This window comes from Montipora foliosa, chromosome 2 (assembly GCF_036669935.1).
Source record: "Montipora foliosa isolate CH-2021 chromosome 2, ASM3666993v2, whole genome shotgun sequence".
Classification (NCBI taxonomy): domain Eukaryota; kingdom Metazoa; phylum Cnidaria; class Anthozoa; order Scleractinia; family Acroporidae; genus Montipora; species Montipora foliosa.
The window spans coordinates 26,361,651-26,374,150 of NC_090870.1; the positions used below are offsets into that span (position 1 = coordinate 26,361,651).

General features: G+C 41.0%; 1 protein-coding gene across 2 annotated transcripts in view; it reads right to left on the reverse strand.

The window, feature by feature from the left end:
• LOC137992748 (uncharacterized) overlaps window positions 1-12,500 on the reverse strand; it is an 18,506-nt gene that overhangs the window by 748 nt on the left and 5,258 nt on the right. Inside the window, exons 3-8 of one of the 2 annotated variants that reach the window (XM_068838246.1) lie at window positions 11,855-11,969; window positions 10,142-10,261; window positions 5,157-5,270; window positions 3,774-3,958; window positions 2,843-3,185; window positions 1-1,902 (exon numbers count right to left, since the gene is read on the reverse strand). The exon at window positions 1-1,902 is cut by the window's left edge and continues 748 nt beyond it. In XM_068838246.1, the coding sequence (XP_068694347.1) occupies window positions 1,862-1,902; window positions 2,843-3,185; window positions 3,774-3,958; window positions 5,157-5,270; window positions 10,142-10,261; window positions 11,855-11,969 (918 nt within the window). In that variant the 3' untranslated portion in view covers window positions 1-1,861. The remainder of the gene's footprint in view (window positions 1,903-2,842; window positions 3,186-3,773; window positions 3,959-5,156; window positions 5,271-10,141; window positions 10,262-11,854; window positions 11,970-12,500) is intronic. The other variant, XM_068838247.1, reaches the window with a different exon arrangement.

The following is a 12,500-nucleotide window of genomic DNA, read 5'->3' on the forward strand; positions in this document are numbered from 1 at the left end:
AATTACAGAAAGATATCCAAATGTGTTAACTTATGGGTACCAACCCATAAAAAAAAAAAAAAAAAAATTAAACTGGTTTGGAAGAAAATGAACTTTCCAAACCAAAAACAAAATTAAACCACAACAAAAGTGCATCAAATATTGGAAGGATCAGCAATGAGAGGAGCTGCAGTAAGAAGTCTGTCTAACCTATATACCATGCCACCTTAAGTACGTTTAATGCTTCCAAACTGCTTTGACCGTCTGTCATGACGAAAAGAGCCATAGTAGCAGTAGTAATTTCTATAATAAGGTATATACATCATAACAGTAACATGTTTATTCACGTCTTACAGATGAATAAACTATTGATACCTGAAATACTTGATGACAGATGGGAGCAAACAGACAACCCATCACAGGCAGACAACCTGTCAAATACACTGTCGTAAATACGAAATGTGAATGTGTGGAGCTGGAAAATAAACCGGCCCAAAACACTCGAGACAACATAGAAAATGAAAAGTACTTAAGTGAATTTTATTTATCTGACTGTCATTAAAACGGATTGCAATTTGTACATATTGATTATGGAAGATTTCCCTTGATCAGTTTAATCGAGCCGAATTTGACGGTTGGAAATTATAGTACATGTAAGAGATCAATAGCCGTATCAAGTACCTTGTGGTCATGATGTGGCCTCGAATCCCCAGTGTTGTCTACCTGTGGTTGCACAGCGTACTTCCACGTTTAACGACTGCAGAATTAAAAATGAATTGCCATGCTTGCCGACCAATCAGTGAAGTTATGACTCCGTCGTTGTGTAGGCAGGGATACGCGTTTCTCTTGCATTAGTACAAATGAAATAACTTACCCTTGCATATGGTATTGTATCCGCGTTCTTCCCAGTGTCGAAAAAATCGAAGCTAATACGATCATATGTCAGCATTTTAAAATATGTTTAAAGATATGTCCAGGATTAAAAGCGTTAACAAACATTTGTTAACTGCTTTTGCGATTTTGCGATATTTGCGGCTTTTTGAGCGCCCCTCTGACTTTGTCACTCTGGCGTTTTTTCTAGTGGTCTCTTTCTAAGTTTTGCTGTTTCTGCGATATTTGCGATTCCTCTTAGCAACGATTTTGCCGTCCTAAACAAAATCCATGTTACTTTTGCGATTTTGGAAAATCCGTGGCTTTTTTAGGGCCCTTCTTTGCCTTTGTCGCTTGCCGGGCCTGGTGTTTTTCTTCCTGGCCAAATTTGTTACTCTTGCGAGTTTGCTGTATTTGTTGGTCGGGAGAAAAGCAAGCAGTTTTAATCCACTTTTGCTATAATTGTGGAAACTTTTGCTAGCATGACATTTTCTTACGACGGCAAAATCTTTGCTAGCAAGAATCGCAAATAACGTAAAAACAGCAAATTTAGCAAGAGAGAGAACACCAGGGCCCGGTTGTTCAAAAATCGATTAACGCTAATCCCAGATCAAAAGTTAACCAACGAGTTTATTTATCTACTCCTAAATGTTGTTCAACGCTGATATTTGGCAAAACGTTACATTCGGAGAAGTCAATTTTGAAAATAAATAAATAAATAAAAGAAGCAAAAGAAACTCAAGCCATGTCAAATTATCATTGAATAGAACCTTTGTTTCTGTCGTAAAATCCGAGTGCTTAGGATTTTGTGATTTAGAGATTAATCTGAAAAGTAAATAGCGGAGCCTGCAAGCCCGGCGGGCGAGAAGAATAGGGCGAGGAAAAGTGTCCTGTTTATCTAGTGTGTTGTTTATCCACTGCCCACGGCTTCTATTTATGAAGTAAATCAACTAAATTTAACAACTGATCGTGATACCAATAACGCGAGTTTCTGTTATGAAAAATAATGACATCAGCGGATGAAGACAGCAAAAACATCAGCTAGGCCCATGTCTGTGAAAAGAAAATAGATAACAGTTGGATTGTTACTAGACAAAGTTCAATAAGTACTTCATAAAACAATCACCAGGCATCCTTTACCCCATTTGACTTTTTAAAACAAACCTACGACACGTGAAACATGAGAAGAATAAAAACATGAAAAAAGGAATCGTGCGCATCTACGTGTGATCGTGTCGCGAACCATGTATAACGAAAAGTCAGTCGTTTTCCTATTGGCAGCGAAAACTCGAGCGAAATAGGTCCAAGCTTTCTCCGAAATTTCTCCGATTCAGGGGCTCACTTCGCTTGCGTCTACTTTTGAGACAAGTGTGAACATCGTTCATGATCAGGGTATTTTTATGTTCATTTATGCTTGTACGTCAACGTGTGAACAGAGCAAAATCCAGCACATGGAACCACAAGGAGGAAAAAATGCTCTCCATGCGGCGGCAAGATTTGTGGTGATATCTAGGAAGATTCTTATAGGGCAGACTGCTGGTTAGTGAACTGAAAAAAGCTTACGCTTGAGGAGAAGATATCAAAGACCCCACCTATAAGCGACTGACTCCTTAATTTTAAATGACAAAAATGACATTAATAAAAAGACACTTTCCCTATTCCTTCAAGGACACATACACGGCCGCTGTAACGTTAAGTAAATCCGGCGAATTGCGGAAGATTCGCCTGACGGCTTCTCATTCAAACCTACAGACGACTTGCCCGATGTTAGTTAAGAATTAGGGGCGGACTAAGGACGGTGGATTCTGCCCGTCACTTCCCTCCTTTATTTGTGTATTGTTTTTAGTTCCTTATACTGATTTCTTTTTCGAGTGGTAAGCGGGGAGAGGGAGGTGCGGTCTCCTTCTGCTGAATTTCCCTAGGGAACAAACACGAGTCGATCCGCTGCAGCAATCCTTAGTTGCAATCTTTAGTTGAGATTTGTCAGCCTTACCCTCTGAGTTATACACGGAGGAACCTTTCTTCTTGCTGTAAAGGATGCTCAGGGGATTTTTTCTTTCAAAGGCACAGGGGTTAGTATCAGTGCTGATCATTAACCAGCCTTCATCGTTTGCACAGCCATAGTACTTTTTGGATATCTCAAAAGAGCGGAGAGCATCTTTATTTTCCTCAACGATTGGTTGAAGCTCAAAGTACTTCAGACTTGAATTACTCATGAGGTCATCCCACGTTGAAAAATTGAGATATTTCTTGGTAAACCATTCAACATTATCATTAACGGCATTGAACTTGAGAGATTGCACTTCTTGACCATCCTTGTAGAGAGCAACACGAACCTGGAAATTGATAGCAAGAATACCTTGAGTAAAAGACGTGGGTGTTTCAATTGGCTGGCGTGGAACCAACACCAAAGGTAATTACTTTAGCCAAGCACAACATATACAGAAAAAAGGAAATGATCCAGTGATAATCAAAAGCCATCCAACCGCGTTACCTCCGCCGGCTAAAGTTTCCGACAGAGCAGGACTTGATGATTTCTCAATGCAGCACCGAGAGTAGCGCTTTAGTTACTTAAAAACTTCGCAGTTTTGTAAAATAGACAAAGCAAAAGACGGATGTCCAAAACTTTGGACATCTTCTTGGATTAATTGTTTTACCAAGCATTTAGACCATGTGTATGCCACATGACGAAATGGACGTTTCATGTTACGATAGTTAAAGCGACAGTTCTTCCAACGTCGCAAGACTTTCAGGATTAGTTTTGAACCCTCGAACACGTCATGCAGGTACGTAGCATTGACCAATAATCTTTTCTGGTCAGGGAGCAGCACAACAGAGCTCTTCCCAATGGCGATGCAGGAAAATGAGAGATGTAAAAAAGCTGTATGTTATCTTACTTTTTCCTTTCAAAGTTGTTCTCATACCTCCTTAGGATTAAACGTGCTCCAGTTTTCAGAAAGTACCAGACGGTTTTTATAGTGTCCATTAAAAGTGGAAGATGTATCCAGGGCGGCCGTCACATTCTCAGAAGTTGTATTTCGTGATTTCCACATCTCCGCAACGTACAAAGGCGTTGCGTTTGCAACAACTTTAAATATCATCGTCCAACCTGCAAATATTAGTAAGAAACGTCATCCATGTCACTGCACGGAGAACAAAAAACGTTTACAAATGATCCACCAGTTAACTAACATGGGATGTTTCTCGTTGGTAAATCTCCTCACACTTTGCAATTCCCCCTCGAAATTTCGTATTTATGCGCCTGAGAACCAGCACTAATTATTTGCCCGAAGAACAAGTATTCGCATAGATGGGTTTATTCCTGAGATGATTTCTTTTGTGATACTTTTTTTTTCTCCACACTTCAATGGAAAGCAGTTTGCGATGTTAACCCCGGGATGGAGACAGCCGCTAACTTCTTTCTCAACTTCACGTCAGTTACGCACCTCGATCAAACCGAATCTTAGACACTGTTAGTCTAATTTTGCTAAAGTTTAGCTTGTGTGAAACGTGTTGAGATTCCCTGCATTAAACGATGGCCGTGTTTCCACGACAGCCGTTGTCTTGCTTAATATTCCTGAAAGTGCTTTGTTTGCAGCCTTCGTTAAGCGACTTAAAAATGATACACGTTTTCATGGGTAAGATTAAATGAGGAGAGAGCAACTGCCAGTACAATAATAAAAATAGCACGCCTGTTGTATTTCCGACTTGACTGCAAGCGACAACTCATTGGCCGAAAATAAATGCCAACTCGCTCAAGCGACTTGGTTTGGTGGCTTAAGGACGGTGCCTACTATTGTTATTGCGCATACGTTCTGCGCATCTCGAGATACTCGGATTTCCTATTGCTAGTGCTTATTAATAATGGGATATTTTTGCGCGGGTCAAAACTATGCGGAGAAAGCAGAACTTAGCAAGTGTTATTGAAATCCAAAAAGAAAATTGGGGGTAACCATGCATTTTTCAGAGATTTGGATTTCAATAACACTTGTTAAGATCTGCTTTTCCCGCATATTCAGTAAACTGCGCAAAAATACCTTTGAATTAGTAGGCACCGTCCTTAAATATAATGAGAATTCTATTGAAATTTGCCGATTCGCTTAACTTCAAGCGAGATATGGAAAGGAATTGTTTTCACATGATTTTCGGTTGTCACTGGCTAAGCCACCTGAAAAACCGCTCGTGAATACACGTCCAATTACACTAAGAATTTTAATTTTCCACGGGTCAATAAACACATTTGTCTCAAGGAGCAAGATTGAGCCTTATTTTACCCACAGAAAACGAGAGTAAAAGACATCGAGTACCTCCTCCATCGCTTGTCTGATCACAGTAAACAGGAAAATGTCCGAATCTGTCGTTCAGTCGAATGTTATAGATTCCGAAAACACGTGGATTTGGAACTTTGGAGCAGCCGGTGACTGGATGAGATAAACACATATAAAAGTAGATCAAGTTTTTTGGAAATTAACACGAAAACTGTGCTTTATCAGTGCATTCTTTCCAAACTAACCACACATTTCCCTGGCATGATTGAAGTAGTATCACCATCAGTCGGCGGTACAAATCATGGCCGTTCTTACCTAGAGGCTTCAGTGACGCACAAAAGCCGTCCCCCGCTCCGTTGAACCATAGACCTTTCTCAACAACCGGGGATATTTTATTCAAGGCATCACGAACAACCGGGCTCGATTTTTTGCTCATACAAACGCTGTATTTGTTTCCTGTTTTAGGCGGCCACCTTGTGGCAGTCCCATGTTTGTCTTTCTTTGTTGTTTTTACCTGTATTAAGCGGCCACCCCTGAACGGAAACTAAGCCATATGTCATTTTATGTGGTGTTTCATTGTATTTACAATGCAATCCATCATCACTATAAAGAAACTTTGCAAATTTACTGTTAACTGACAATCGGGTACTTGTTGGTCTCTTTCTAAATATGTGTCCTGGCACTTTTTGGTTTTTAGTACCGTTGTGGAACCACAACATGCAAGCGATGGAATTTAGAACGCGTTCGATTCCGAGTGAAAAAAAACTTAGAAAAAACTGAAAAATGTGGTATTTTGTTTCTCACATATTTTGCAAGTCTCTTGCATATAAGAAAGTTCCTTTTAAGCAGAAAGTGATAAGATTTGAAACGCCTTTATTCTGTTTTGTGGTCAATGCGAGATGATTGACATGTTATGTTCATTGCTGCGGAGCGAGCGCAGCAAGCAAGCAGCAACATATTCTGGATTCGGGAGAAGGTTTGAAGAATTCCAAAGCTAGATTAGGCTCCCACATAAATTTTATTGCGCAAACCTCTGCAACTAAGTGTTTCTGTGTTCAGAAAGATAATAGTCAACTTTCATACTTTCATACACCCATTTTCACTCCATCCATGTGCAATACACCAAACCTGAGTGGATTCGACTTACCAGTTGCGATTCGACTTGAACGGAGGTAGCATAGCAGTGATGGTGATTCGACTAGAATCGATCAAATCGAGTCCGTTCGACGTACAGTTATCGACTAGACCAAAAGCACAGTAAATTTCCAAAAAAACTGGAGAGGACACCAATAGGAGTAAAAGGAAATGTTGGTGATTCGACTCGAATCGATCGAATTAAGTACGCTCGACATGCAGTTATCAATTCGACCAAAATTGGATAGTCAATTTGCAACAGACTCGAAAGGACACTAATAGGGGTATGCTTGGGAATGCCAACACAGAAATTCTTGACACGTCTCTTAACACAACATTTAGTTACTGAGAATCCACGATCCAACACATTGGCGATAAGATAACAGGGGCACCCAACGAGAATATAGTTCAAAACCACTTAAACATACAGTTGTTAAACGTATTTTGGTATTTAAACCGTAGATATGACATATTTTTATCCCTAAAAATTTTTCATCTGTTCGGCTTTCCTAGCTGAAAGTGATTATAGGGATCAAGACTTACCTTTTCAAAATTTTCAGGCAGAAACTGAAGGCTCCCGAAAATTCTACTTGACCTTTTTAGGGTACAAATCTGTTAAAAATAGGCAATTTTACCATTTTTTAGATGTTCGAAAATCCTAGGAAAGGCAGGCAAGCAAGAAATTTTACAACACATGTTCCGAAAATTCTAGATCTCAAATCGTCTTCCGAACAGATATTTTCCGAAAATTGACGTTGGGTGCCCCTGAGATAAGCACGATGAATGATCAGCTAAAGACACTCATAAAAAAATAAAAAAAAAAACACCGGAATACAAAAGCCAAAACTCACAATTCTGTGGGCTTCCTGTTCTACGAGCATGTTCATCAAACAGAACGCATATTACCCATAACGAAAACAATGTTTGCTCCCAAAATGTGAGCATGTGCTCGATAACTTAATCTAAAGGAATTGTCTTAAAACAAATCGTCTGAGACGGGGCCACCGATTGGCCCAAACATTCCTCCCGCCTCGGGACGATCACATAGAGAGAATATCAACTCCGCACATTGATGAGATATCATTTTCCAGCAAACAAATCTGAATGGGACGGACGTAAACAGCATCGTTGGTTCTGACTTTAACTGTTTTCACGAGAAACCAACCGCACGGGTATACTTCAACAACACGACCAAGGTTCCACTGGCCTCTTGGCGTGTTATCATCAACCAATAGAACCAACGCGTTAGGTTTAACATTAGGAAGTGCTTGTCTCCACGTGCCACGCGGCTGAAGGGAAGGAACTTATTCCTTAAGCCACCTTTCCCAGCAAAGGTCAGCTAATATCTGAACCTGTCTCCATTTCTTTCTATACATGTCTGTCTTCCCTAATACACCGGGCGGTAAAAGAATTATCTTTCTTTGCATTAAGAAGTAAGCAAGGGTCAATGGTTCGAGGTCATTCACATCATCAGAGTTTGCCGTCAGTGCCCTGCCATTTAGTATACGTTCCACTTCACTAAACAGAGTCTGTAACACCACATCTGTCACCATCTGTGCACCAAGAATGGACTTGTTAACTGTCCTCACACTTTGAACTATGCGTTTCCATACGCCAAACATACTCGATGCAGTCGGGGGTTGAAACATCCATTTACAGCCTCATTGAGTCGTCTGTCTATCGGTCTGGTTTTGATTCCATATTTCAAGACTCTCCTTCAGCTCTCGCCTGGCACCCACGAAATTTGACCCATTGTCACATCGCAACTCCTTAACGTCACCCCAACAGTTGACGAAACGTCTCAGGCACATGATAAAATCATCAGTATCCATCTAGTCGACTACCTCTAGATGTAACCCCAACGCTTGGCGGTTCCTCGACCATCCTTGACGTAAAGCGGGCCATACAAGCCCATACCAGTGTATGAAAAAGGTCGCTCACATGCCATGAGCCTGGACTTTGGGAAGGGTGCCATCTGTTGTGTCATAGGTCTAGCATTGAACTTCTTGCACTTCAGACATCCATTAATGACCGAGCGAACCAAGACGCGTACTTGAGGGATCCAAGCGTTCTCTTGCAACTTTTCAATCACGTATTCTCGGTTTGCTTTGAAGGCTACATGCTTGCCTTGGACGCGACCATGCACCCTAAAATCTCCCGCAGGGCATCAACTTTCATATACAGAAGACTGGACATTCCTTGCAATAACTAAAGTCGCTAAATTTAAGTCTTCGATGGCAAGCCTTCCAGGTTTAATCTTCCCCTTATCCTTAATAAACTGCGTATAGCGCAGAAGACAGACCACTCTCCGCTTAAGGCGAGTCCAATCAGAGTAGCAAGCCAGGAGAACTTGAATAAGATCGTCTTCCAAATTCCGAGAGGGATCAGGCAATGGGCTTCCCTCTTTCTTAGGAACAGTTTCAGAGGTCACGTCGTCGGCAGAATGAAGGTGAACTTCTCTTTTAACTCCAAGTTGTCCTGACAAACAATAGGGTTAGCCTCCTTTGGCCAGTGGTCTTCAAAGAGCCACAAAAATTCAGCTCCACGCCGCCAACGATGGTTAGAACCCAGCCTGGCAGGATGTAGTCCGTCACTGGCAGGGTTCAATAATCCTGGTATGTGCCTTCAATCTTGCACAAGTGAAAGTTCCTTTATCTCCTCAACTCTATTGGTCACAAAGGTATGCAGTCTTCGTTTGTCGTTCCTTAGGTAGTGTAACATTATCTCATTGTCTGTCCAAAGGCAGGCCTTATCGATTAACAAGGTCAGTTCCTCTCTCAACATCTTGTATATCAGTACGAACTACAAGGACAGCTGCCTGCACCTCCAGTCTGGGAATACTGACGAATTTGATTGGTGCGTTCCTCCCCATAACGAACGCGCAATGAATACGACAATCAGGACATTCAATGCGAGGGTAAGATGCCATATCCCACCTCTAACGCATCCGAAAACAAATGAAGTTGCAGTTTACAATCAGAGGGGTCGATATCTGGTAGGAAGTAGGACCTTGGAATACGCAGCTCGGACAGCACATGAAACTGAACCTTCCATAACCTCTATTTCTTAAGGAATTCTTCACTGAGTGGCTCATCCCATCCAACATGGGCCCTCCACAGGTCCTGTATCAGAATCTAGCAACCAATGTTACTGGAGCCGCTAATCCCAATGGATCAAACAATGAACGAATGGTCGACAGGATACCGCGTTTTGTCTCGGGACGATTGAGTTCTCTTACTTCAAACCCCAGATCATCATTCTCAGCAAACCAGGGCACCCCTGGTGCCCTCTCGCTCTGTGGACCATCTAAGTCAAGATCAAACTTTGGCCTAGCTCGTTTGTCACTAGGAATTGCCGCAATGACCTTCTTGGAATTTGATGTGAACTTTGTCAGGTTAAATCCACCTCTGCTGAGCAGGTCAGTCATGCCTTGAGCGGGGTGGATTGCAGACTGTTCATCATTTGCGGAAGGTAGAGCGTCGTCCACATAAAAATTGTCCTTCACTACTGCAACAACACTTGAGTTAAAATCCTCATCATGGTCATTTGTGACTCTCAACAGGATGGAATTGGCGATACATAGAGAAGATGCAGCACCAAAAATATGTACTTGCATCACATAAACATCAGGTGGGTCATGATAATTATTCCTCCACCATAACAGCCTCTGAATCCTGATCATCCTCCCGTGCGTGTATCTGATGAAACATCCCTTCAATGTCTGCTGCAATATCAATTTTGCCTTGTCGAAAGCGCAGGAGGATACAGTCACATCAAGTTGTTGGTCATGTCAGGCCAGCTTACGGAATTTCTTATTTAAAACTTGACCCTTGAAAATGGTTATGATTTATAACATCATTTTTTTTTTGTCTTCCCACGCATTATTTTACCTATGCATTTTCTTCCATCTCCTGTATATCCCTCGTGACAAGTGCAGTAATAGGATCCCTCAGTATTCGTACATAGAGCAGTTAGGTCACATTTGTTTCCAGCAGAGCACTCGTCAATGTCTGGAAAAAAGAATGGAAAATGGCACTTGATTTATTGGTATTCCGAATACTGGGATGCGGTTTTGATCCCTTCGTTGTATTTTTTAACAGGTTGATCAAGTTTTCATCACTGAGATGGATCCTGTGTCTACCATCCCTGTAATAAGCTTAATCTCGATCTCCTAAGTTGATCTGGTCTGGATCCTTGAAAGGGAACATTCTTCCCCTAACAGTATATTTGATTATTTGATTTGGTGTTGGTGTGAACAAACGGATGAAGTGCTTGGGTGGTAGAAAGCAATTATTCGTTATTACTAGAAGTTACTTATACCAAGCGAAGTGCTGCGAAGTGAGTTATAAAAATAGGGGTAACAATAACAAAGATGATGACTGATGTTTATAATAACAATTTATTCCTGGACATTTTGTTGCGTATTGAGTGAAAGTAATACCTCAATATGAAAAATGAAGAAAGCTTAGTGATAGCAAGGGAAGGAAAAAGTGTAAACATAATAGGTAATCAACAACAGAATGCAACTATAACTTGTTTTATTCCACATATTCTCCTAGTCATGAGGGCACTCTTGGTAATCAAGAGGGCATGATTACTTGATCCTGATTGGTTAACGCTTGCATTAATTTTTCTGATCAACCGAAGTTATGCACCTATCAATTTTAAGCCCCAGGGTAGGGATTTTGATCGCATGACATATCCCCAGGGTGGGGAATTTGACATGGCCACCATCTTGGATAATGAAGAGGGCTTGGAAATCAACCTTGTTCCCAGGGCTTTTCCCTCCCCAAGTAATAAGGGAAAAGCCCTGGGAACGAGGTTCCTTGAAAATAACTCCGCCATGTTTAATAATAACTAGAAGGCGTTCGAATGAACTTTCTGCGTTCGTGAGAGATGGCTGAAGGAAAGGTGAGTGGTACTTAAATTGCACTCTTATTGTGTGCAGCAAGGTCTAAAGGGCATTTTATTGGCCACCTTTACTCACCCCATTATGGGGGCTTTTGATACTTTTGGCCTTTTGGGAAATTTGACTCAACTTTTCAGAAAATGTCAAAATCCCCACCCCCATGCCCGACCTGCCCTCCCCCCTGGGGCTTAACATTGATAGGTGCATTACATGTACAAGAGAATCTTCTTCCCGATTAAAATGCTTTTTGTTCACACATAAAATACATTTCAAGCACTATTTCTTTTGTCAGCAACGATTTATTGAATTGAACTCTAACGGAATGAAAGCGTATTAATTTGATTGTCATTTGCCGCGGCATTGAACAGGTTTCATTCAATAATTTTGCAATAATTTTGTAATCGCAATATGTCTTCATGCAATTAAGGATTAATTTCACTTGTCTTTTCAAGGTTTTGCAAACTGCCGTCGTCGCTTGAGAAAACTTAGAAAAGACAAGTGAAATTAATCCTTAATTGCCCTTGAGCCCATGCGATTACATATACAAATAAATAATTATAAGGAAACTTTCAGTAAAAACAATGAACTAACCGTTTTAAATGGTTAGTTGGTAAAGTTTTTCCTATCAAGGAGCGGCCTCAAAACCTTGACCCGCACAACACTTATCAATGCGTTTGTCAGGAGTTTTTCTTACCGTTTTGGCAGTTTTCACCGGTGAATCCTGTTTTGCAGACGCACACATAACTGTTTTCTGCGTAAAGGGGCATACACTTTCCATTGCCATTGCAAGACCAACTGCTACACGGTGACTAAATATAAAAAAAATGTTTATAATTGTTGCAAACGATGTAAAGTTTACTGTCACAACCCTTTCAGTATGGTCATAGACTCATCTATCCTATCATGCAAGTGTTAAGTCTTCACAGCAGCCCGTTGTTTAAAGCTCTTTTCTGTGAAACCCGCCTGGAATGATTCACCCACGAATTATTCGGAAACATTCGGGACAAATTCGGCGTTATTCCGGTCGTCACCTAACTTCATCAGTAACGAAGAATGGCAATTAGCCAATCACTAGCCAGTTTTCAGTAACATCGGCTGAAATGACATCATACTCTGATGTTCCGAAGATCCCATCGAGCGAGACATAAATGGCCTTCAACCAGGGATAAACCAGGGAATTTTAGTTGGAATCAGGCAAAAAAATTACTTAGAGATCTCCTTTAGAGCCTAGCGAAGATATCTGGATGGTTTTTGTGGCAATAGTAAAGGACTATCATTTGAAATGAGGTTAGCGCCTCTTTCTGTTGTGTCTGTTCATCACTTATTCCACGCGTTTGTCT